The sequence below is a fragment of the Drosophila miranda genome, chromosome 5 (genome assembly GCF_003369915.1).
Source record: "Drosophila miranda strain MSH22 chromosome 5, D.miranda_PacBio2.1, whole genome shotgun sequence".
Classification (NCBI taxonomy): Eukaryota; Metazoa; Arthropoda; class Insecta; order Diptera; family Drosophilidae; genus Drosophila; species Drosophila miranda.
The window spans coordinates 1,849,677-1,876,505 of NC_046678.1; the positions used below are offsets into that span (position 1 = coordinate 1,849,677).

The 26,829-nt window shown below is 39.1% G+C and overlaps 2 protein-coding genes across 25 annotated transcripts in view; both read left to right on the forward strand.

Moving 5' to 3' along the window:
• The first annotated feature begins 1,219 nt into the window (after nucleotides 1-1,219).
• On the forward strand, nucleotides 1,220-14,748 carry LOC108164499 (paired box protein Pax-6). 3 transcript variants are annotated; one of them, XM_017300270.2, is made up of 10 exons: nucleotides 1,220-1,843; nucleotides 1,957-2,073; nucleotides 2,657-2,836; nucleotides 5,890-6,055; nucleotides 6,437-6,617; nucleotides 8,264-8,921; nucleotides 12,355-12,528; nucleotides 12,957-13,226; nucleotides 13,293-13,674; nucleotides 13,947-14,532. In XM_017300270.2, exons 2-10 carry the CDS (start codon nucleotides 1,965-1,967, stop codon nucleotides 14,530-14,532), a joined length of 2,706 nt encoding a protein of 901 aa, XP_017155759.1. In that variant the 5' UTR covers nucleotides 1,220-1,843; nucleotides 1,957-1,964. The 3 variants fall into 3 exon arrangements, with proteins under 3 accessions (XP_017155759.1, XP_017155762.1, XP_017155760.1); XM_017300271.1 differs by lacking the exon at nucleotides 1,220-1,843 and having other exon boundaries at nucleotides 1,965-2,073; nucleotides 13,947-14,748; XM_017300273.2 differs by lacking the exon at nucleotides 2,657-2,836 and having other exon boundaries at nucleotides 1,220-2,073.
• Nucleotides 14,749-18,134: 3,386 nt separating this feature from the next.
• Nucleotides 18,135-26,829, forward strand: part of LOC108164398 (twitchin) — a 50,865-nt gene continuing 42,170 nt past the window's right edge. For 16 of the 22 annotated variants that reach the window (XM_017300024.2, XM_017300030.2, XM_017300038.2 and 13 more), the window contains exons 1-10: nucleotides 18,135-18,241; nucleotides 20,935-21,297; nucleotides 22,556-22,586; nucleotides 22,911-23,073; nucleotides 23,181-23,322; nucleotides 24,294-24,435; nucleotides 24,673-24,873; nucleotides 24,949-25,250; nucleotides 26,092-26,315; nucleotides 26,396-26,798. In XM_017300024.2, the coding sequence (XP_017155513.1) occupies nucleotides 20,985-21,297; nucleotides 22,556-22,586; nucleotides 22,911-23,073; nucleotides 23,181-23,322; nucleotides 24,294-24,435; nucleotides 24,673-24,873; nucleotides 24,949-25,250; nucleotides 26,092-26,315; nucleotides 26,396-26,798 (1,921 nt within the window). In that variant the 5' untranslated portion in view covers nucleotides 18,135-18,241; nucleotides 20,935-20,984. Of the gene's footprint in view, nucleotides 18,242-20,934; nucleotides 21,298-21,656; nucleotides 21,679-22,555; nucleotides 22,587-22,910; nucleotides 23,074-23,180; nucleotides 23,323-24,293; nucleotides 24,436-24,672; nucleotides 24,874-24,948; nucleotides 25,251-26,091; nucleotides 26,316-26,395; nucleotides 26,799-26,829 lie in introns of all 22 variants that reach the window. The other 6 variants (XM_017300034.2, XM_033394341.1, XM_017300039.2 and 3 more) reach the window with 3 other exon arrangements.

Below are 26,829 nucleotides of genomic sequence, written 5' to 3' on the forward strand. Positions count from 1 at the left end.
TTAAGAGGGGATAAACCAAACGAGTATGTGTGTTTGTACTAAGTACAAATCATTGCTAATGAATGGGAAATAATAGCATTAGGTAAACAAAATAAATAGTAACGTAGTTACTGAATGTTTGGTCAGACTATATCCGGGTCATATGTTTTCTAATTTGGGCTTGTTATGGTATTATTATTATTTTTTTTTTTTACTGATTTTGTGTGTGCTCTCGAGGAAGAACTTTGTAAACATTCCACGCATATTTTCGAAATGAGTACACTTTCATCATTCAGTGAGCACTCTGGCCGTCTCTTTCTATCCAGCAAAAACTGGCCAAACCCAAACGCGAAAACAGGACCAACGATTATTAAATTCCAGCCTCCTCACATGAGGCTGCTGTGGGTGTGACCATGTTCAGACTTGTCGACATTTTGCAAAACAACCGCACGCCCACGCCCACGCCCCTTGAAGATTGAGCGCGGCGTGCCGTGCATGAGCTTGCCGTGTCTGCAGCGGAAACGTGCGGGTAGTTAATGGAAGAGTGTAGCGGTTATTGTATCGGAATGAAATGAAACAATTCGATTGGGCGCTGCCACTGCCACTGCCAGTGCCTCTGCCACTGCCACTGCCACTGCCACGATTTTCCTGTTTGTTCGGAATATTCAAATTCTATCAGATGTTCTGGGCGGTGGGTGTAAATATGTAAATATACGAGTAAAATTATAGATACATAAGTACCGCTTACCATGAAAAGATTAAAGTCAACAACGGATGGGCTTTTGGTAGCCTTCCTCGGGCTAAAGTTTTCGTTTCGATTTTACGTCCTTTACATATCCCTACACCACCTAGGTGATGCTAAAACGAGTTTTAAAGGTTGGAAATTGTTTAATCATTTCAAAATAAATTCCTTCATATTTAATATGCATGTACATTGTCGCATTCGTGTGTATAGTACATTTTCAATTATTTGACTGCAAGTCTGCAGACTATTCATTTTCAACCCCCGGGCTCCGGCCGCGATTTCTGCACTCCTCACACAAAAGCATGTTTCAAGCCTGCAAGAGCGGGATAGCTCGTGTGCCATCTCGAGCCAACCACATTGATTCCATGTGGCAAGTGGTGGTGCGTGAACCGGCTTTACGAACCAATCAAATCAGAGGAGCCTTCCTACCACGGCACAAATTAGCACAGGAGGAGAGGAGAAGCCGTCTAGTCGGTTAATGGTACACAACCAAGCAGTTGCATTCTTATTGTGACCCGCGTAGCAAAGGTAACTATAGAGCGGCGCGGCCCGGTCTGTTGTTAGATGCTCCAGGCTACGAATCGTTAATGAGAGCCTAATCGGCATTGTAACGCAAACGTCGGTATCGGAATCGGTACTGGTATTGGTACTGCTACTGCTACTGTTATTAGAAGTAAGCTAAAGTATCGCGTAGTGTTATTTCTCCAAGTGGAGCAGCAACCGAGATTCCCCTACATATTTATGTAAATAAGTTTATCTAAGTTTATCGCGTTCCGTTCCGTTCACGTTCACTTGTAATAATTAACAAATATTCCGCGCATTGCGCAAAGTGAAAATGTGCAAAAGTGTTGGCCAATACATATGTGGAATTGAAAGCGGCAAATACGAAATGAACAAGTGAATTAAAACAAAGGCGGATGCTCAGCTTCATTTATGTTTGTGCAGTTCGAGTCCCCATGACATCGCCAACAAAAGGGATCCCCCTTCAATTCACAGTTAACATCTGCACAGATTCTTGAGCTTAGTCTGTTTCCCGCGGTGTGGACGCAGCGTGAGCGTGAAGTCAAAAGTCGGCAAACTGCGCTATTCTCGAAAAATTTCTGTGTAGGCATTTTAAATGTGAGCATTGGCACATGCATACATACCTGTGTATGTATTGTATGTACATCTGATTACATCACATTCAGTGGAATCAATAAAGCGTCAAACCCCACATCCATCTACATATCCAGAATCAATTATGTTTACGTTGCAACCAACACCGACGGCCATCAGTACTGTAGTGCCCCCATGGTCTGCGGGAACGCTCATTGAGCGCCTACCATCTCTCGAGGAAATGGCTCACAAGGGTAAGCATAATTGGTAATTGGCTTCGGACACTTTACACGGTCAAGTCAAGTTACAGGAGCCTTGCGGGTCCGTGCCTAACCTCCGAACCGACCCGAACCGAACCGAACCTAGGTTCATGTATGCAATCTCATTCCCATTCTGATGATTTGAAATTATTGTTTCGATTTCCTACATCGGTTGAATACAACGGTCATCACCATCTGATACAGTACATAGTCTGCTGCTTAGTCCGACATATGTATGTACATACATGCATACATACCATAAAAATAAAAATAGACGGTCGGCCTAAAAAAAGCGTTTTTAGTGATAATCAAATAATTATACTTATTCATTGTGGCATTGTGCATATAGTACTCGTATTGTACTCAAATTTGTACAAAACAACAGCCCTAGACGTTTTCGGCATGAGAATTATAAGTTCATGTGTACCTATAGTGTATTTGGACGGAGGACTCAAAAACATATGTACATAGTTGATTACTTAGGATCGTAACTATCATCTGAATAACATTCCAATAACTAGCTTATAGTAACTTGTTTATGTGAATATTTTTCCTTTGCTCTGCTCTTCTTTTATAGACAATGTGATTGCGATGAGAAATCTGCCTTGTTTAAGTTCCGCAAGTGGTAGTGGACTAGGCGGTATTGGTGGAAAATCTGCTACTGCGATGGAAGCCGTGGATGCGACCACAGGGGCGCAACCCCATTCGACATCGTCGTATTTTACCACAACTTACTACCACTTAACTGATGACGAATGTATGTTTCCGGCTCCAACTCCATAACCGTACACCATTTCCACCTAGCCCCCCATCGCACACCAATTCAAATCCACATTCCCCATTACACTTCCTTTTCAATTATTTAAATTTACACAGCAGCAGGAGAAGGAGCAGGAGCAGAAGTTAAGCTAAGCTCTATGCCTTTGCTGGTTAACCAGATTTTGGCGCGTGGACTCTTAACGCGTATGTGTATGTGGAAGGCTCATATGTGGGATGGATGTCTTTAATTTTGAGTAACATCATGAGGTACTGAATTAGATACAGATTTAGATACAGATACAGATAAGTAGGTAAAGAGAGGCAGCTGCATGTGCATATGTACATAGGAGTAGATGCTGATACAAAGGCAGAGCTAATTAAATAGCATAGTTCAAAGTCAAGATGAGGAACTGGAGTGGACTCTGTTCCATGTAAACTTATTTAATCGATTGAATAGTTCAAACTCTGAGAATGAGTTGCAATATGCAGGAAATAACACTTATAATTGAGACATTTCATCAACTAAAGGGATTACTTATACAACTTTATAAATGGCATGATAAAATTGTCATTGGTGTGAAAATTGCCAAATATCCCATGGCTACGGTCATTGTTTCATAGGTGACTTGGAAACGAAACGGGCACATGCTGCCAATTATAGACCACAATGGCGAGAGCTGATCAAAGTGAATAGTTAGGAACGCGATGAGGATCTATATCGGCTTTTAAGACGATGACGAGCGCACAGCAATACTCGTAGTAGCTGGGCTGCATTCATCAGTGATGGTGATGTCCTGCTGGATCCTATCCCATCCCTATCCCGCCGAGCTGTTAAGTACTCTCAGTTGGGTCTACGCTATTGTTGTGTTGTGAATCAATACAATCATTTTCCACCTTTAATGATCTTGAAGTGTGTATTCGTGTTCGACGACCGTTTCGTGTCATGTCGTTACAAATGAAAACAATTATTGATGTTGAAAGCCGAAGTCGAATAAAAACAAACAAAAGCCTTGGCATTTTGTTCTACTCATGTCGGACACACACTCGTATTCACACACTCACACACTCACACACTCACAACACACAAACATAGTACCAAATGAGCCTCTTTAGCGGCTGTCGGATTCGGGCCCGGATCCGAGGCCTTCTGCTACTGCTGCTGCTGCTGCTCCTGCTCCTGACCCTGTCCATTCTTTTGCGACAAGGGGAAGTCTCCCTAATCGGTCCAGAGTCCCCTAGAGAGTACTGGTCTGCAAACTATTGGTCTGGTCTGCCATTGTTTTGTTTGCCGACTGATTTGTGTTGCAATTACATTGTTAATCCCATTGGCAAGATTTTCTCGGCTATTGTGTAGCTTGTCACTTTGGTAATTCATATTTTTTACATTCATTGCACACACGGCTGATGCAGCAGAGGTTTCTATTTTTGGAAAATACTCTTAACTAAAACGTTTCGTTTGATTAAATTTGCATAGTGTATCTCAAGTTTTTACGTGAATAACATACAAACAATTTCCAGGCTAAAATATAATTTAAAAATAAACATATATTATAATATCACCTCACTATTAATTCTGTGCAGTATGTATTTTATTGTCGATGTTAAAAAATAGACTTATGTTTGCATTTTGAAGTGGCAGACGACAGCCGATAAAGCATCCTCCGTGTGCACTTAAACCGCTTAGAGTTTTCCCACGAATTCACTCTAATCTTCGACATGGGTTCGTCGTCGGTAGTCCGTAGGGTAGGGTACATTGCTCCACAAAATGACCCACAGTCAATACACAGGAAAGTGGTCTTTTAGAAGGGGAAAAATGGGGATTGTAACATTTAAATCGTATAAAGAGTTTCTTAAAGACATCGAAATTTTATTGAAGATCGATACAGCGGTGCTTATCGGTTATCTATCAAACATAAATAGGTATATTTTTATGTATATAAAGGTACAATACAATATGCATATAGTCGTAAAAGAAACAAGAAAGGCTCTCGGATTAGCCCCTTGTCAATTTTTAGCCTGCTGTCCTTCTTACTCGACCAGCCCAGCTATGCCATGCATTTACTGCTTGGCTGGTTTCGTTTCTTTCGTTACCAATAAAGTAGTAAATTGATACGCAGATTTAGGGGATTTTCTATCAATCAGTACTCGGAAATTTGTTTGAAATCCATTCTTATGCTTGGCTTGAACCCCAAGTGGGACCTTTTTTTGCCTTTTGATTTTTATTTTGTTGCTTTTTGGGTGTATGCATATTCTTGCCTTGTCTCAGGTCTTCACAAAGGGTTGTCCTCGTTCAAAATAAATTGTCAAAACTGAAGAATCCAGGCCATCGAATACAAATTGAGATGCTAAAAACCGATATATTGGCACAAAAAGTTTTTGAAGTGCTTTAGCATTCAGGTGAACCCGACGTCCGAGTATGTTGACGTTTTCTAAAGTGTGCCAAACCGAATTATCTGCTTCATTGCCATATTATCTGCATCATACTTTACATATGTACATATGTATATACATACGGCCATATCTAAGCGTCGCATCCGCTTGCGGGCAACGGCGGAAAGGAAAGAAAGTTGCCTTCGTAGGTCGAGGCTAGGAGGTCGTTAGTTAGTTATACATGCGACACTTGGGTTTAAGTTAATAGACATAGACAAGGGTATGCGGAGCATGGACTATAGATATGTCACTATATATAGGTAAAATTCTTTTTCACATATACATAAATATGTACTTATATAAAATATATAGTACACATTACTGTACAACCTGTGAAGTTACGAATTAAGTTATGATTTCGTGTAGTACGAAACTGACAGAAGATGAAAAGTAGAAATATTATCAAACATCAACATGTGTGTAGAAGCACCTGGATCTACGTCTAAATAAACAGTATGTGATTTGATTAGGCTGTAAACTGCAGCAGAGTTCAAATTAATTAAAGGCTTGTATTCGTTGTGGTCCGTGATGGTCTGCTCCGTGGATTGGTGTGCGGTCCTTCAGTTCTTTAACCAGCAAGTGCATCCAAAAGTATGTATGTATCTTCTTCTATATTTACAGGTCACAGTGGAGTAAACCAGTTGGGCGGTGTTTTTGTTGGTGGACGACCATTGCCTGATTCAACGCGCCAGAAAATTGTTGAGCTCGCGCATTCCGGAGCTCGGCCATGTGATATTTCTCGGATTCTACAAGTTTCTAATGGATGCGTTAGCAAAATTCTAGGCAGGTAGGTGATATGCAAACCTCGAGAGATTTTTCTTCATGGCAGTTTCCTTTCCCATCAGTTCGTAAGTTGTTATCATTAAAAACGATTATTTATATTATGTAATATGGTCAATTATTAACTTTGACTCAACCAACCAACTTTGACAACCATCATCTAATACTAATAATGATTATTTCCAGTTAGAATATATTAATATTTGTTAAATTGTTGTATTTTATTACCACTATGACACAAAAGTGGAGATTTTAAGTCGAAAATTGCCGAGTCGGATGGCACCGTTTGGTTTGATCTAATAATAAATTCGATTTAGTGCAGTTCAAGCTATATTCAAGATTAACTATTATGGATAATGGGATAAAGATTTTGATTATTTTATTTCAGATATTATGAAACCGGAAGCATTCGACCACGCGCCATCGGTGGATCCAAGCCACGGGTCGCTACGGCTGAAGTCGTTAGCAAAATTTCGCAATACAAACGCGAGTGCCCGAGCATTTTTGCCTGGGAAATTCGAGATAGATTACTGCAGGAGAACGTTTGCACCAACGACAATATTCCAAGTGTAAGTGTACTAAATCTAATGTACGTACATACATACATGCGTGTAGATGCTACAGCAACTACTGCATAATGTTATGGTAGTTACTGTAATTGCTTCAGTTATTTAGGCTTTATATTCTCGGTATATGTATACTATGACTATGACAATTTGTATCACTTGGATTTCTTTTTATTTTCGATTTCCGACGCCATTTGCTGTTCTCTGGCATTACCATTTTCCATTCGTATTTTTTTTATTGTTTATTAAGTATGCCAAAAAAAAAGAAGAAAGAAAGGCAAAATGAATTGTGACAGCGATGCCGATGGCCGCTGATGGTGATGTCCTGCCTTGCCTGCCTTGTACTTTTCCCCATTGACAGTTGTGTGGAAAATGTGCTCGTTCAAATGGAAGGGAAAATCTTTTATGCACATTAAACGACAAAAAGGGAAATCAGTGCTAGAAAAATGTACGAAAAAATACAATATTAAATAAATACGGCCCGCCGCCACCACAAACCGTTAAGCGTTGAAATTCACGCGCCAGTGCGAGGGGGAACCGGAATCGGAATCACGTTGCTGAATCACGTCCATGCTCGGTGTTCGGTGTTCGGAATCGGGGCGAGAAACGGCCGATTGGCCAAATACGAGTTCGGATTCGAATAGCAAAATCGTCGGGGGGTGAAAACGCAAGCAGTTTCGCTTGGACACGGAACGGAACGGCTGAAAGGCCCTTGCCACTTCTCTCCCCCCCCATCCACAGGATACAGCTCCTTTCTGTTGGCGGCTGTTGTTGTCCGACGAGCGTTAAATCTTCCATTTCCTTGCTGCGCTGCACTTGTTGTCCGAAGAAATGACTGTTGGAGATTACTTAGCGTTAAGCCCAGATATTTTTGGTTGCACTGCATCATAGATATGTGATGCAGAAAGCTCCAAAGTAGCAAAGTTGTTATGGTGTACACAGAAGTAAATATGTCCGAAGTAGGTAAAGGGATGTACAATATACTTATGTACATATATATGTATGTACCGATGCATATACATACATATGTATGTATGCGAGTACGTACGGATTCGGGGACGGTGCTCATTTTAAAAATAAGTTTTTATGCGAACGTTCACTGCGAGCGTTGTACCCCCTGAAAGGACATTCTGCCTAATTTTTCCACTCAACTGCACTTTCCCCTGTTGTTCTTTCTCACTCGCTCGCTCATTTATATGTTTGCTCGTTTGTTCATTCGTTTCTTTCGTATTTTTCCTTTCCTTTTGAATTCGTTTGAAAAGCGTTGTCAAGCGCAGGCACAACCTTAAAATAATAAGGACGAAAAAATATTCCTAAACCCCCAGCCAAATGTCAGCTGCTGCTGCTGCTTCTGCTGCTGCCAACTGAAAAAGGTAAAGTTAAAGCTTTTTCTGGTACTGACTCCCTAGAGTTCTTCGAGTCGTATTCTGACTCTAACCCAAAGTCAACTCCGCAGATTTTACTCGTATGTACATACATATGTACAATGTACAAACTGTACATAATGAACAAATATGGACACAGATGTTAATGTAACACAAGCCATTTTACTATATTTTAATTACTTTATTACAATATTATTCGGTATTATATCAGTATCATTTCAATATTCCCAAAACAAACAAATCAAACTCTATATATCACTTTAGGTTTCATCGATAAATCGAGTATTAAGAAACTTGGCGGCACAAAAGGAGCAACAAAATTCCGGAACGAGTAATTCAAGTACAAACACTAGCACCAGCGCCAATCCTACAGTAAATGTAAATGGTACTGCTACCAGTGCGCAGAGCCAGAGTGGAACTAGAACCACACTGAGCTCGGGAGGCGATTTGATGCAAACAGCCACGCCTTTAAACTCTTCCGAAAGCGGCGGAGCCAGCAATTCTGGCGAAGGCAGCGAACAGGAGTCTATTTATGAAAAGCTCCGTCTCCTCAATACTCAGCATGCAGGTGGATCGTTGGATCCAGCCATAGCCATCTCGTCACCGAACCATTTTGGAACCAATCCCCATTCCAGTCATCCCCAGCTGGTGCACAGCCAACAGCACCAACAGGCATCGCAGCTTCAACAGGCAAGCTGGCCTCCACGCCATTATTCAACTGGATCTTGGTACACCTCCCCTCTAAACGGCAGTGAAATACCGATCCCAGTGTCATCCGGCTCCGGTATGACTTCAGTGGCTGTATATGCCCCAGGTTCAACGACATCTCAGCCCTTGAGTCCACCCAATTTAGCCGGCGGTGGGAACCACAACCACTTGAGCAACTGCCCCATGACCACTGACGACATTCTTCTAAAAAAAGGTGAGCTTTACTTAATATTACCATACTTTATGTAGTATAGTCATATAGAAGGTACGTTATGCTGGAATGTAGTAACTCATAAAGTTGTGATATACATACATATGTATGTAGTGATGCGACTATAGACTATATACTATAATACAGTTGTATAGCCGATTCTTCCAATGGCAAATGAGAATATAATGCAGTGATAGTTGAAAATGGTTTCTTCTGTGTTATATACAATTCATGCCGTATGTATATACCTTTCTTTGAAACAGACAAAAAGCGGCGAAACTAAATTTAACTAAAAGTGCGCACGAACGAGCTGAAATAACGACCGATTGCATTGGGCAGACATTTACATATTTGCTTTTGCAGATATGCGATGCTTTATACGAGTATGCCCCGTTTTATTTCCGTGCCGTGATTGTCCAAAACTTGGCAATTGACAATGTCTTAGGCGTGTCGTGTCGTGCGTAAATACCTGAGACACGTGACAGACAATTGCTTCTGTCTACACACGCATGGGATGTGGAAATGCGTTCTACCATCTACCATGAAGTGTATATTATCAATATCGAGAATGAACCGTATCGAAAACGACCAGAGATTACAACATTTTCGGTCAATATCCCAAAATAAAATGTTAAAAATTAAAATTTTATTGTATGATTTTCTAATCTTTTGCTTAGTTTTATGGTATTGCGTAACAAGAAAGTAAGTCAATCTTCTGGTGTTCCCGATTTGTGTGCGCATCGATCGTTTCTTTAACTTTAACGAGCGTAACTGAGGTATGAATATAGATCACTGCGGCTGGTAACTGGCATCTTCTGTATTCCCATTCTTTGAATACCAGAGAAGGCGACGGAAAATGATATTGTATTAGTGCCGATAAGTATTGTACATTGTACTTGTAGCGGCAGATTGGTACGATTGAAAGACAAAACGTTTAACATTTTGACGATTGAAGATATTGGTAATTGAATACATAATTAACATAAGTGGCACCGGTAGAATGCTCTTACGCGGATCCCAGGCACAACGCAGCCTGCCTTCCCCCTAACCGACTGATGACGCCCATCATACTCGTATTCGGACTTATTGATCGACTGCTGTTCCTATTGATTTCTAATTGGATGAGATCTGTGTAGTTGGATACAAATGCTTTTGATTAGCTGTAATCTGATAATCAGAGCTTTGACTATACGTAGACTATACGAGTACTTCGACCGAGAATACTATTTTGCTTAATAGAATGAATCCAGTTTTGATAACAAAACACAATATTAATGTACAGGACCAACCGCAGACAGTGTGTCAAAGCTGTAACTGTAGCGTGAGTTACTCTTACTCCTGCTCCTCCTTAACCCCCCTTGCAGAGCAAGTATAATCCGTAGCTATCGGGCAACCGCTGACGTTGCCGCTGCCGTGCTTGACAGGTTTACCCTTAACCGTGTAGTTTGCTTTAATGCGATTTACAGACTCATTTTACAGGCGATGACACTTCATTAAACGGGAAACCGTGAGGGTGGCTGTGGCTGTGGTTGGAGATGGAGATGGGTTCAGGGTCGTGATTGGGGTGGGGTTTTGGTTGGTGCTAAGGTGATGCTGTTGCTGATGATGGGGTGCATAAATAGAAAACAGAAAATACATATTTATAAAATCGTATTTGAAATCCTCATACTAGAGCTCTTGCCTTATCAAGTTTTGTCTTTAATGTATTTAGCTGTTTGAGTGTCACTTCGTTGTCCTCCAACTCGAGCCCAAACTCGAACTCATCCTCTTCCCACATCAGTCCCGGTATCCATCCCCTTGGCACCGTTTCCCTTCACCGTCGTAGCCGTCGCAGTGTTTAAATCCCGAGTTGCTCGACATCGCTCGACATCTACCGTCGTCTGTCATTGTTGCTCTGTTGCTGCCTGTCAGAACATTGCAACTTTATAGGCAAGTGACATGTGCTCTGGAGTGATCCAGAGCAGACCAGCCTTTGGCGCTGGCCCGACCATATCCAGCGGCAAGTCTGTTGGCTATCAGCATCTATTTGCACTGTCACATTCAGTAACATTAAGCACCAATTACACACGAGCCATTGACGTATCTACATACAAATACACATACCCTTAGACCTTTTACATTGAATTGGTCATATAAAATGTGACAAGCCAAGAGCCCTACAAATGTTAGCGGCCTCTTTGATGTGACCACTAATGCGGCTCGAAATAGAACTGCTCGACACAACAATGCCTGTCCTTACCTATACGCTTGCAGAGGGTGTTGTGATTTTGACTATATTCTTGATACGCCTAAAGAATCCTCATCAATCAAAATTCATAGACTATATATGTATGTACATATGTATAAGTCAGAGCCAAGATTGTATACATATGTATATAGCTGCTTCGTTCGAAGAAAAACTTTTCTTTTACCTGCAGAGAATTCAACTAAAATGTAAAAATGTTTATTCTTTAGATATTTTATACATTTATCGTCTATTCCTTAATGTGCATAATCGATAGTTTAATTATTTATATTTCAACTCAATCTAAACTCAACAATAGTTGCACATAAATAGGTAGAGAAAACAATACATTTTTCCATCCGTTCGCAGTTTAGAGAGTCTAGTAAACTCGGCGTGAGGTGAAATGCCTATTTAAGCACTGAAATATTGTTATTGACTAAAATATACACAAATGGATGACAGGATGGCGTATCTGACGCATATACTATGTATACATACATATGAACATTTTGTACAAATTTATCGCCTGCTTTACACTCGGATGCCCATCTGCAATATTGCATTATTACTTTCTGATTTTGTGCTTAGAGTGCACAGTGATTGCCGGACCGTCCAATTGTTCAGCTTTTCCTGTAACTAATCGAAGATGGAGAGCCAACTGTTTTGTACTATGGTACATATATTAGTGTATCTTTTAATTAGCTTACCTTTTCGGGGTTTGGATTAGAGGCAATAGAGAGCTCAGCGGCGAGTCCATGGCTGTGAGAATTGTTTAGCGAATGGGAAGCACCTACATCGAGCTGCTGCCGATAGGTGCATAGATGAGTAGACAGGAATTTATAAACATAGGAAGGACGTTTCTTAGCTTATCGTCCTTCCCACCGAGTTGCACAACCAAATTGGGAGTGGCTATAAGACTCTTAGCAATCATAGCCACTGCATTAACAATAGATCCTCAAAGATATCAAGACGTGGGCGTTCTTATTACTTTAAGATGGAATATTTTTTCTCAGCCGGTTCAAACTTGAAGGTATTTGTCTCCAAAGGAATGCTATGCATATGTTGTAACTATGTACAATCTATAGTTGATTATTTATTATTTTATGTAAGCCTGTAGTTGTTTAAGGGAAGTGGAAGTCCATGGGGACAGTACATCTATATGGATCGTTAAATAGACGTACTATATATATCTTTACTTTATGAATTTGGCAGAGCTTGACGGACATCAGTCGGATGAAACGGGTTCCGGTGAAGGGGAAAACTCCAATGGCGGCGCCTCCAATATAGGAAACAGCGAGGATGATCAGGCTCGCCTTATACTTAAACGGAAACTGCAACGTAATCGCACTTCCTTTACAAATGAGCAGATAGATAGCCTAGAAAAAGGTAAGCGGCGTTACACTCATTATAAATATAGCTCATTGTTCTAAAGCGCATTTCGCAATTCAAACGACTTCAGGGTATGGACTTTGACCCATTTAATAAGCCTGATTATCGAAGAGTACTTGCTATAATACATATGTACATATATAGTATGTATGTACATGCAAATGCACATATGCTCTTACAAGTTTTACAGAAAAAAGTTGCAGAAGACACATTCGGTAAAAAATACGTCTTTTGGAAAGGTGCTGCTTGACTTTAAAGATTATCAAACTAATTTGGGGCTTAATACCGGTAAAAATACAATGTTTCCACAGTTTGTAATGTGTTGCTAGGGGGATTACACTATACAAATTTATTTCAAGTGTTTGAGTTATAGGTTGATGAAAACGCGTGCAAATAGTTCATATTGTATTTTTCTTATTTCTCAGAGTTTGAACGCACACATTATCCGGATGTTTTTGCTAGGGAACGCTTGGCTGGTAAGATTGGTTTGCCGGAGGCAAGAATACAGGTTTGGTTTTCAAACCGTCGTGCTAAGTGGCGCCGCGAAGAGAAGTTACGAAATCAGCGCAGGACACCAAATTCTACGGGAACAAGTGGAACGTCGTCTTCAACTTCAGCAAATGCGTCTTTAACCGACAGTCCTAATAGTCTCGGGGCTTGCTCCTCGTTGCTATCGGCCAATTGTCCCTCAGGAAGTAAGTCCGTTTTAAGTGCACTACAAATACGAGTATGTTGAATAAAAATCAATCCTATTTATCCAGACACAATCAACGGGTTAGCGTCGCCAAACACGTTGTCGACGCCGGCCGTGGGTGGTGTTGAAACCACTGACAGTCCCACACCAACGCTGCATCTAAGATCCGTTGGAAACTCCGACAGTGCTGGTGGGCAACCACAAGAAGATGGCAGCGACGCTTGTTCGCCTGGCCTAGGGATCTCCGGGCAACATAGTACCCATCATCACCTTGCACATGCCCATGCCCATGCCCATGCACATTCGCATCCGCATACGCACACTCACTCGCACGCTCTTCCTGCCATTTCGCCGCGCCTAAATTTCAATAGCGGAAGTTTCAGCAGCTCTATGAGTGCGATGTACTCGAATATGCACCATCCCGCATTGTCGATGGGAGATAGTTACGGGTACGAGTACATTAATTAAATCTGTGTTTAGTTTAAATACTGCCTAGAGGAGCTACCGTTTAAAGACTTCCTTGAAATGCAAGCAGATCTAGGTCTTGCTTGCCACAGAAATGTATATATTTCATAGCGAATGATGGATCAGCATCATTACATTTGTAGACTGTAATATTTTTCAAACAGTCACCTAATTTACCAATCTAATCTACCAACCTAATACTATTTGTGTTTATTTTGTGGTATCGGTAACTTCATATATTATTTTTCTTTTGCAGTTCTATTACACCAATGCCAAGCTTTAGCCATTCATCGGTGGGACCTCTGGCCCCTCCATCGCCCTTATCACAGCAACGCGACCTTACGCCCCCTTCGCTGTATCCGTGCCACATGACCCTGCGACCACCACCGATAGCTGGGCCACATCATCACCTATCTCCGAATGATGCTGGAAACAGCGGTAATGTACATTCATCGAATTTAGGAGCAAGCAACAATGGAACCGGATACGAGGTAATCTCCTCATATGGCTTAGCACCACCGCCGCTGCCATCTGGTGGTGCAGCTGATGGCATTTCGTCCGCCACCGCCAATATCGCCGTTTCTTCTCATCAAATTATGGAGCCACGTCAGTCCCCTTGCAGTCCACAGCATTTGGGAGCTTCTATTCACAGTTCTGGATTTGCTACCGAGGCAATTTCGAGCGCTGTTCCTTCATACGCGCACATGAGCTATAACTATGCGACGGCTGCCAATAATGTGCCTCCCTCTGGCGGTAGCAACCCAGTACCTGGTCTCAATTCACATGGAGCCAGTGGAAAGCAACAGTTTTTTGCCTCTTGTTTCTATTCACCTTGGGTCTAGAGCTAGACGCATGTAGGGAGATTTAGAAAGAGATAAAGACAAATAGATTATTTGATTATCTTTAAGGGCTCCCTAAAATAAATCGAATTTACATATCTCTAAAAAATTTATGGAGGTTGTAGAAAAATGTATTTATTACATAGTTCCGGCCAAGGATTCTAACTTATACGTGTAGAATAATTGGTGTGATTAAATGATCTAATTTTAACAAATGAATATCAAATCTTTTGTAAATACTTATGCCCTCATTAATCCATCCTTAGTCGGGAAATATTCTTACAATGGAGTAAGTAGTCAAAAAATACAACACGGTAACCCAAACTATATTTTTCAAAAGTGGTAAATAAAAAAAATAGTTTGATCTTAAAAGTTATTTTGGTAAGACTAGACTAGATAATTATTTAATTTTCTGTTTCTCAGTATCAGAAATAATTTTCCTGACGAAGAAAATTTTCTATGATGGAACATTTTTTAAAAGAATAAACTGAACATTTGATATTTTACAGAAAGAAATATTTTGTAGGCATTGGTATAATACATACTCATAGTTGAGTTGACATATGTTGTATGTGTGTTCACCTAATGTGTGCTTATGTGCTGAAAATATTCCTCAAACTGAAATGTCTCAACCTTTGACATTGTGCATTTGATCCACATTCTCCTCGTATTTTTGTATAAGCACTGTTTTAATGTTTTATAAGTCAATTTATAGTCAATTTAGATTTTATGTATTGCTTTGCAAACATTCATTATATATATTTTTTTATTGAAGTCGGAACCCCTGAGTAATTCTCTTTTTTATTGACTTTTCAATTGCGCAATTATTGTGTCCAATTTAATTTCATTTGTTTAGCACAAGAACCCTTGTTTAAGTCAAGTTTAGCAAACATTTTAATGAAGTTGTATTCCATGGGCTGTATAGTGAAGAAAAATTTTCAGATTGGGGCGAGCCGTTTAAGCAATTGGAATACCACGTACTCAAGAACAATATTTCAAAGTGGTTGCTAAGAGAACGTCATTGAGCATTGAGTGTACAGGGTAAATATTTTCAAATATAATTTGTTTCATGCTCTTTTACCCTTATTATTGATTGCTCAGCGAAGAATGCTTTTCAAGCGTACTTACAATTCATCAAAATTATAAATAACTTACGAAAGAGGAATCATGTATGGAGTATCACTCGAAGAGATTGCTTGATCTTGTGTCTGTAAATGGGTAAATTTGATGGAAATTTCGAATTTGATTTCAGTGCAGGAATTGAAGTGTCCCTCCTTTCAGCAGCCTTTTATTTGGGACGAGTAAGAAAAGTAAGTAAGTCAAAGATAGTTTAGTTGGATTTTGGTGATTAGAGGTAAGAGCTAATAAAAGTCTGTTCAGAAGGTTAATAAGGGCATAAAATAACTGAGAGGTGAGTGAACCCGGAAAAGATATAGATGGACAGGCGTACAGATATATACCCCAAGGATATAAATGTTACATGGGTTGTTTGGTTGAATTTCAGAGCTTTAAATAAAATACTAAACCTTATTATTTACTAAATCATTTGGGGAAAGCTAACATAAGTGCTAAGTATTTTTATACCCGATACTCAAAATGAGTATTGGGGTATATTCGATTTGTGGTAAAAGTGGATGTGTGTAACGTCCAGAAGGAATCGTTTCCGACCCCATAAAGTATATATATTCTTGATCAGCATCAATAGCCTAGTCGATTGAGCCATGTCTGTCTGTCCGTCTGTCCGTCCCTATTAGCGCCTAGTGCTCAAAGACTATAAGAGCTAGAGCAACGATGTTTTGGATCCAGACTTCTGTGATATGTCACTGCTACAAAAATATTTCAAAACTTCGCCCCGCCCACTTCCGCCCCCACAAAGAACGAAAATCTGTGGCATCCACAATTTTAAAGATACGAAAAAACTAAAAAGGCAGAATCGTAGAAGATGACTATATGTTTTAGAGTTTAAAATCTGAACCAGATCGTAAAATTATTATAGCCAGAATCAAGAAAACAATTTCATTCTTTCTCGCTCTGTCTCTCTCTAACACACAGGTTTCATGGTCGGTTTTGTCAATTGCAAAATATGAGTTCAAGGATCTCAGAACCTATAAGAGCCAGAGCAACCAAATTTGGTATCCACACTCCTGTGATATCGGATCTTGACCGTTTTGTTTCAAAATTTCGCCACACCACCTTCCGCCCCCGCAAAGGACGAAAATCAGGGCCATCCACAAATCTCAGAGACTATTAACGCTAGAGTAACCAAATTTGGTATTCGCACTTCTGTTAGATCCCACTATAAAACGTATATCTCAAAATTTCGCCCCACCCCCTTCGGCCCCCACAAAGGACGAAAATCTGTTGCATCTACAATATTGAGGATACGAGAAAACTAAAAACGCAGAATCATAGATAATGACCATATCTATCCGGTTGCTGAATCTGGATCAGATCGGATGGATTTATAGCCAAAAGGAACAAATAAATTTGCAGTGGCTACGCAGCGCCCGACGTCACGCTCAGACTGATTTTCTGTCTCTCTTGCACGCACTTTTTGTCGTGTCGTTTAAGATTAGCGGCGTCTGCCGGAGGAGAGCCATACTGACTTAGTATCGGGTATAACTGTAGAGTTGCGGTGTCCGCAGCAACTCACAACGTTCCACCTCGTTAATATATGCGTTGGGAGGATGATTTTATTTACAGCCGCTCAAAATAGAATCTTTGCAACCATTAGTTGTTTAAAAATAGGACATTTTAATGTCATAAATATGAAGAAGTATTTCTATAATTATACCTCCTCCTTAAGTATTTGTTTCTAAATCTATTCTATGACTTAGTTCTATAGTGCGGTAAGTACTTGTGATATTTGTATGACCCATACAATGGGTATGTATGCAATTTTATCACACATATGGTATGTACATAGTACGTACTAATTTGAACATACATAGGTAAAAACATACAAATGTGTATACACACTGCGCGCACGTACATAGTTACATATGTATGTACATATGTACATGTATTTTTTCTTTTTAAATGAAATAGATTTGATTTTCTATTTCTCGCTGGCCCACCAAATTTTACAAATCACCAAGAGGAGAACTCTTCAAACTGTATGAAATACATGAAACAAGGAAAACACCCTCGAACATTTACTATACTACTCACACTCTTCTCTAATCATTTATACATATCTGTATAGTCTGAACGCGACAGATGACTAATCATAATGGCAAACTGGAAACAAGCTCGGGGAGTTGGCCTAAGGATGGGGCCAGCGTTTTAATGGCCTTGAAATTCGATCGTTCCGATTCCTGTACAGCTGTGCAGGATACAGTGATCTGACCACTCAGGAATATACATATGTATTCAATTTATGAATTCAAAAATGATACCTTCGGTATGTTGCAAACATCTGGTCAACATCCATATACCCCCTTCACCGCTACAACAAGAATACCCCATTCTTTTGAGAAATGGGAATGCCTTAATATTTACGAGTGTTTGGCTAAAGCTTTTGGCGCCTGCGCTCTGCACCCACTGCCACTGCTGGCTGGCAGATCCGACGTATATGTCTGATGCAGATCAAGAGCACAGCACAAATTATTGGGAGCAGATAGTAATAGACTAACGCCCGTGGAGTTCGCTTCGTTTCCTCAGAAGGAATAAATTCGTGCTGCGCTCGTACTGTGTTATCTGTAGTCTAGTTGTACGTACTTACATACATAAATACATCGTTTAGTACATTGCTATATACTTATCAAAAACTTAATTTGATTTTTATGCATTCGCTCATCCTGTATGTATGCATATATATGTAGTGTAGGTTTGTAGCAATCCAATTTTTGTTCCTAAAACCCTATAAAATGCCTGATACGAATGGATATGGATATGGATATCCCATTGTGTATAAATAGACTATAGAATTTTAGAAAATGTCGGAACTTGTTTAAGAAAAGTGATCATAAAAAAAGGTCCTCTAATTCGAGACGGAGGTTAACTAAACTGAAAACTAAACGGAAAAAAGATCACAGGTCGTCTACCCTGTTAGTGTGTTGGCCAGTGCATACCGATACCCGCATATGTGTGCATATATATGCATTCTTATATATATATATTAATATATGCATGTGATGTGTATTCTTAATTCCAATTATACATACATATGTGCACATAAATATACATATACATATGTTAATTTTAAAGCAGTGTCTGTTGGTAGCATTGTGTAACGGTGTGTTGTCGATCTTAAAAATAGACCAAAGGAAAAAATCCAATTCCCCAAAATGTAAAGAAAAATAAGAATTAGTTCATAGTCCTGCTTATGCATATGCTTGATTGTATTGGCAATCCCAATGGCAATGAAATAAAATAAAAAAAGGCCAGAGAGAGCGAAAAATATAAACTAAAGCCAAACCAATCCAATTGCTATACAAAATTAGATTGTGTGTCTTCGAATATATCACTTAAACAATTTGAAAAGTTTCTGTTCCTGCATTCTTTATGTATATTTTCTTATTTTGTGTGTGTGTGAATATCGCAGAATCTGTATTTTCCTTTCTAAATATTTTTCTATATATATGTACATATATATATACACTCGAACATTTCTTCACATAGAAATAGATAGATATAATCTATATGTATGTATGTACATACAGCCGGTGACTGCGAATGACTAAAAATAAACGTGCAATACATGGATTTTCGTTTGTTCAGTCAAATTTTTTCCATTAACAACATTTATGCTGAATGAGTGAAAGGCGATCGAATTTCCATTTTCCAAAATATGGTGAGACGTGCGCAACAGAATAACGCAACGTTCGTTTGCCTGGCGATATCAAGAGATGCGAAGCTGCACGGAATTCTCATTCTCACGATATGCACTATACAGATTTAAATCTTTACATACACACATATTTATATAATATATGTATGTATATAGCAGTGGTTGGTTTAAGCATAAATTAAACTGTATGTTCAAATTTTGCCAATTAAATCTTATTCGAAACTCTAGAAGTTATCTGAATATATCCAGTCCGTCAATTTGTTTTCAAACAACATATGTACATACGTACATATGTATAAAGAACTCTGCTTAATCGACTGATTTCTCAAACTGCAGCATTCGCTCCAATACTGGGAGCGCTGAAGAATTGAGTTTATTTCATTTTTTACCACTTTATACTTTTCCTAAATCTGTCATAGCGTGGTAATAGGCGATTCGAGGGTTGCATTTGTAAACTATGTATATGCTAACTATCGCATAAAAACGTGAAGATTAACAAATACCAAATACGTGTTACAAAACCTTACGGACCATCCCAGAAATTGATGGTGAATGGTGGCCAGTGAGAATATGCCATTAGCTAGAAAGGATGATATTCGCATGAAATCAATTAGAACGAGGGGGAACGTTGTGAGTTGCTGCGGCGACCGCAACTATACATTAATACCCGATACTTAGTCAAAGAATGCGTACGAGAGAGACAGAAAATCAGTCTGAGCGTGTCGTCGGGCGCTGCGTAGCCACTGCAAATTGATTTGTTCCTTTTGGCTATAAAAATGATCCGATCTGATCCAGACTCAGCAATCTAATAGATATGATCATTATATATAATTGTACGTTTTTAGTTTTATCGAATATTCAATATTGTGGCTGCCACAGATTATCGTCTTTTGTGGGGGCAGAAGGGAGTCGGGCGAAATTTTGAAACAAACTTGTCAAAGTCCGATATCACAGGAGTGTGGATACCAAATTTGGTTGCTCCAGCTTTTATAGTCTCTGAGATCTAGGACACCCCATTCTCAAAAAGACTATATGGCCATGTCTGTCTGTCTGTCCGTCCGTCCGTCTGTCCGTGCCTATGAGCGCCTCAGAGCTGTATATAAGCAACGAAATTTTGTATCCACTTCGGTGATATCTCACAGATGTTACGCCCACTTCGGCCCCCAAAGGACGAAACTCAAATTCATAGAGAATGATCATATCCACCAGATTGCCGACTTTGGATCAAATTGGATTATGACTAAGTATCGGGTTCGGGTATAAATTTAGAGTTGATTTGGATACGGTTTCCTTATAATTGATAACTAAAATAACAGAAGGGTGTAATTCTATATTAGCCGCTATAATTGTGGCTTGCGGCTAATTTTCTTACTGTAGCTATTCCGACCTGATCAAATCTATACATTCTTGATCAGCACTAGCACACAATATTATATTTCCATTTTCGCAATATCCATATAACAACACCAAGAGTGGATAGCCATAGGAACGCTAAAAGAGGCTTTGAGAGGAAAGCATTAATAAAAATATAATATATTATTTAATTTTCTCTAACAGTAAGAGTATATTTTGTACGGTATATTGATAAGTATATTTTGTATTAATTTCTCCAGAGCTTAAGAGCCAAAGCCGTTGAAGACGAAGCATAACGAAAACCCTCAGCATGGGGGTGGCTGAAGATTTCGCTCCCAGCTTTGTCAAAAAGCCACAGCTGCATCAGGAAGATGATGGCAATCGATTGATATTTGAGTGCCAGTTATTGTCATCTCCGAAACCGGACATTGATTGGTTTCGTAGTGACAACAAATTAGTAGAAGATGGCCGCACCAAATTCAAAATTCAACCCGTTGGAGATAATAAATTTACGGTAGTATTAGAGCTCGACGATGTAGTAGAAACCGATGCGGGCCTTTATAAAGTCAAGGCCAAGAACAAGTCGGGCGAAGTATCTGCATCAATTAACTTAAATTTCACGCGTAAGTAGTACTTTAGATAGTAAACATACTTGTATCATAGATATGATGCGGAGATACATATCTACAAAGACTTCTTTCATAAAACAAAACAAACCAATTTCCGGTGAGAGTGGCATACACAGCTCACAGCTACACAATGCAGATTCATTGTATGAATATTTCTGCACCCCAAAATGAAGCACACATATGTATGTATGTACTGTACGAGTAGTATACTTTATGTATAACCCATACTCAGACAAGACATCAAGCTAAATAAATACCAAAATACAATGAGATGAGAGACTTATTAATTCTTTACTTGAATTGTTTTTGAATAATTAACTTTTTTTATTTTCTGGCGGTCTTACTCTATTTAGCTGCCGACGAACCTAAAGAAAAGTAAGCCAAGCTTAATGAACTATCAATAGTCTGCCTTTGCTGCCTAATGATCATAAATTGTTGCTACGCTTACGCTGCCCCCCTCAGAAACTTTAATCTCAAAATCACTTCAGAATTCAAGTAACACGAATAGTTCAGTTTTAAGTTAAAACTTTTAACCGAATCATAAAAGTAATCCTGTCGTCAGCTATACGTCATACAAATGACTTAAGTCAGTGGTGCCCATGAGTCTGTCATGATATATTTAATGCAAATAGGTTGATTCTCACGCACGAATAAATGAACATAATTTCTTTACTATCAATAAGGAGCTGGATAAGTAAAAGTCAAATAAAAAAAAATCATTTATTTCGAATATTTAGGCTTTCTTCCTATTTGTATTGAATTATTTTAAGCTGTGATTTAAGCTTTAAATATTGGCTGTAAATGATCCTTTCCCACTTTGCATTGAAGGCAAAGGATATGATGTATGGGAAATAGAACGTGCCAGTCTATGCACAAGTGTTAAAAAAAACAGCATCATAATTAAGTAGGTATTTGTGGGGACCACTGACTTAAAAATTTTGATTTATGTAAATAGACACTACAAAGTGTCTCGGAAAAATGTGTCCCTTTCTGTACCTCGTCATAAAACTAATTGTTGAATCCAAAAGGTCAGGAATAATCGCCCAGAGAGGATCAGTTGCAGTAAACTTCGAGGTACAGAAAGCTGGAATTTTTTGCATGCAGCTATACGAGGCATTTGCAATAAAGGCTTACATTTTCGACAGATTTTTGCATGACAGAATGCCTCAAATTATGAATTTTTCTTTATTTTTTCCTTTCTATAATGCTCAATATACTAATTGGGGGGTTTCGTTCGGTCTATTTTAACAAGTGGGTAAGTTTTCACTACTTGAAAACGAAGGGTGAGTAAAAAACCATCATTAGATTGAATGTTGGCACATTTGTGACTAAAGTAGAGCTAAAAAGTGGAAGTCTAGTCTGTAAAATCTAGGTTTCAGATCATTCATTTCCATTTCCATCTGAGCCCGGTTGCCTATCCCACTGTGTAGGTCTGTGCACATCATATACTAACCTGGTCAATCTCTCTTTTGATCTCTGTGTAAGATATTTGTGTCTAATGTTCTTCCCTTCTCCATCTTCTAATTGCTCGCTTTTTTGCATATTTTGTATTGTTATCGTAATCGTTTTACAAACTTAATTCAATTGGACATTTCCTTACTCTGCAGACAAATCGACGGTTTCGCGCCGACATTCGCGAAAAAACCCGCCATACGACAGGAAGAAGATGGCAAACGCCTTTTATTTGAGTGCCGCGTCAACGCAGACCCCTTGCCAAACATTACTTGGTTCCACAATGGAGCAGAAGTCAAGGAATCGCCACGGCACAAGGTATGGCAGAATTGAGTACTTAGTATGTCAATTGAAGAAACAAAACCTCGCCGGATAGCAAGAGCAGAACCCATATTCAATACACTCCCTTTTTACCATTTATAAAGCTCACTATTGACAAGGACGTCCACTCATATTTTGCAACACTTGAGATACAAAATGTTACAGTTGAGGATGCTGGCAAATACAAAGTGAATGCAAAAAACGAATTGGGTGAAAGCAATGCAACAATAAGCCTCAACTTCGACAGTAAGTGGTTGTTATCATAAGCCACGACACAGTGAATTCATCTATTCTCCATTTCTCCATTTAATTTGTTCACACTAATAGCAACGAGTACCTTTTGCCATAAGTAATGCGCTATTTTCAATATTTCGCGATACATACAATACATTTGCGTACATACATACTTACTTACTATACAATTGGGGAAAGTGCACAATCGAAAGTGATCGTACATGTCGATATCAAACATATCGTACATCGAATATATGTTCAGCATATTATCAAGTAGTTTCTTTTCATAAGTTCTTATTCGTTTCCCAACGGGCTTACATATATAATTGTATAAATGTATTAATGTGCAATTGCAGATCGCAATGCTCAAACACACCATAGCAATTATTTTTAATCGTTCTGAGCTCGCTTTGCTAATTTTATAATTTGTTACCCATTCAAATTATTTTTACTGGATTTGGAACATCAAATGTTTTTTGTTACTGAGTTTTGTTTAAGCTGCAGCTATTTATTTTAGTACTAATCGAATTAGAGTTCGTGTCTATTTAGAGCGGTATTTTCGTGTGCCTTTCCAAATGAAGTACATACCATATATGTACATACGAGTATGTATGTATTTTACAACAAAAAAGAATTGAAGTTCAGAAATTCTTTTAGGGACGTATGAATGCCAAGACGTTGAATTCACGTGATTTCAAATCTCGTACTACTCGTATTTTAACTCGTATAAAGAAATTACTATGAATAATCTATTTTTATTGTACTCATATGGCCAGAATGGAGCTTGCTGAAAAAACAGCGAAAGTTCGAACAAAAAAGAAGGTATCCTTTTGGATATTTGAACGATGAATTAAGTAATAAGTTAACACCTGACCAGCCCTGCACTGACCAGTAGACTACTCGTATACTCGTATTTATTGGAACTTGGTCTACTTATCATATGTAAATTATGTAACACGGAAACTTCAACTTCAACTTCATAGGCGACGAAGCACCCGTACCCGCAAGTGCCGAAGGCATAAAGCCAACCTTTACCGAACGACCTGTAATCCGTCAAAGCGAAGATGGGGGAAATGTAACATTTGAGTGTAGATGTGTCGGAGATCCCACGCCTACAGTGACATGGTACGGATATAAGTGAATAATATTCATGTTTGCACACACAAGCACACGCACACACACACAGGAATACGTATTACGTAAACTAAACTATGGAACTGATTGAACATGGAACCGAACTCCATTTGATATTAGCCTTTTTTGTGTGGTATATGATCCTAACACAATTGCAAACTGAATTAAATACTCAATTATATCAGAATCCTTTGTTTATATTCAACTATTTTCTTAATGTGCACAAAGGTCCCATGGAGAAACTGTGCTAAGTGAGGGCAAACGCTACAAAATGTCATTAACAATGGATCAGAAACTTTATCATATGGCATGTCTTGAGATTAGTAGTGTTGTCTCCTCAGACCAGGGTGAATATCGGGCGCAGGCGAAGAATAAACACGGCCTTGGCGTCGCTACAATAAATTTAAATTTTGAAAGCGGCTCAAAAAAGTAAGCCTCAACAATTGTAGATAATCAAATGTATCGATCGATAGTTCTTCTACTACTACTTCTAACTCTATGCAGAATCCCTGATGGCAAGTCGCCACGATTTCCAAAAAAACCAACAATCCGCCAAGAGGAGGACATACTCATCATGGAATGCATATTGGAAGCACATCCAGTTCCGGACATTATCTGGTATTGTTCTGATAAGGAAATCTCTGATAATAAAAGAACCAAAATGACCCGCAAGGCCATAAGCAAAGATAGTTACATTCTTACTCTGGAGATCCAAAATCCCACAAAAGATGACGGAGGCAACTATCGCTGTAACGCCATAAATATGTATGGAGAAAGCAATGCAAACATAGCGCTTAACTTCCAAGGTACTACTCATTCGTATTACATCTTCTTAAATACTTATTTCCTACAATTACAATTACAATATATACAACCTCCTTGTACAATCAAAACTGTATGTACTTTACCATAGTGTAACCCAAAGAAAAAAGGAAAAAGAAGGAAAAATTCAAGAATAAAATGTGTACCAATAATGCATAATATTGCATTATGTTTTTATCATTATGAATTCTTGCATCGCGTCCCAAAACCTTTCTTATCATCAAGAGAACATCTTAAAGAAATCCTCCACCCTACCTCTCCATGCTAACGCTTTTTTGTAATGCACGCTAATAATTGTATCTTTGTCAATTTTCCCAGTAGAAACTTAAGTCTGATGCCTAATAATGCGTTCAATCCTCATTTAATGTATAGCCTGCATAAAACGTATTGTTCTTGCATAAGGTTTTTAATGTTTAACCTACCTGGGTCTGATTAGAACTAGAGTTGCCCATGATTTACCTATAAAAGTCTTTCCTTATAGGATTGGATACGGATTGGATCCGTAATCCGTGTTAAGCACCTACGAATCGTGTGACTACTACAAACTGACTGCTGGATCAAAATGCCTAATATAATTACATATAATATTACTATTAATCTTAATATATTTTCTATTAAAAGTATCATGAGCAGAATTTATTCCCCTCCTTAATTTACTATACTGTTAATAATGGAGGTAAAAAAGATCCCCTAACTTCTTAGCTTGATTTTCACTAAGATTCACTCTTTCCATATCTATGTATTCACTCATGTTGCAAGACGCATACACCTAAATTATTTATGAAACGTACCGCAAAATATTTTAATGTCATTCCTTTCATTTAGGTGCTGGCGATGCCAACGGGTTCGCGCCGTCTTTCATTGAGAAGCCGAGAATAATACCGAATGAGTCGGGCACTTTGATAACCATGAAGTGCAAGTGTAAGGCAAAGCCAGAGCCCACTGTCACGTGGTATAGGGGCCAGGAAGAAGTGGAGAAGAGCAAAAAGATCAAAATAAATACGACTGTTATTGCGGAGGACACTTACGAACTGACGCTGGAAATAAAGGTTCAAGTCTAAAGCTACGCAACAATAGGAAAGACTGGTTTTAACATAATTTTCAATCAATTTGTTCTCTATGCGGATAGGATCCCGGGGCGACTGATGGTGGAACATATAGATGCAACGTTAAAAACGAATATGGAGAATCAAACGCTAATCTAAACCTAAATATTGAAGCTGAACCCGAGCCCGAGGGTGAAGGGCCCACGTTCATCGAAAAGCCTCGCATTATATCCGAAAACAACGGCAAGCTTGTGATCATGGAGTGCAAAGTGAAAGCAGATCCAAAGCCAGACATCGTTTGGTTCCGCAATGGCGAGGTGATTAAAGAAAGCAACAAAATAAAAATGTCAATGGAACAGCGTGGGGACCAGTACTATATTAAGCTGGAATTGGTGGATCCTCAACTAGAGGACTCTGGCCTATACAAGTGCAACATAAAGAACACGCTGGGCGAGCTGAACGCGAACCTGACACTCAATATAGAAAGTAGGTATCAGTATAGCTAAATACCACTTTA

Bases quoted from the DNA above. Each gene is read 5' to 3' on its own strand.
- LOC108164499 (XM_017300270.2), top strand. From the start codon at position 1,965: ATGTTTACGTTGCAACCAACACCGACGGCCATCAGTACTGTAGTGCCC. The intron at 6,618-8,263 runs GTAAGTGTACTA...ATATCACTTTAG, and splicing joins CCAACGACAATATTCCAAGT to GTTTCATCGATAAATCGAGT. The intron at 13,675-13,946 runs GTACGAGTACAT...TTTCTTTTGCAG, and splicing joins TCGATGGGAGATAGTTACGG to TTCTATTACACCAATGCCAA.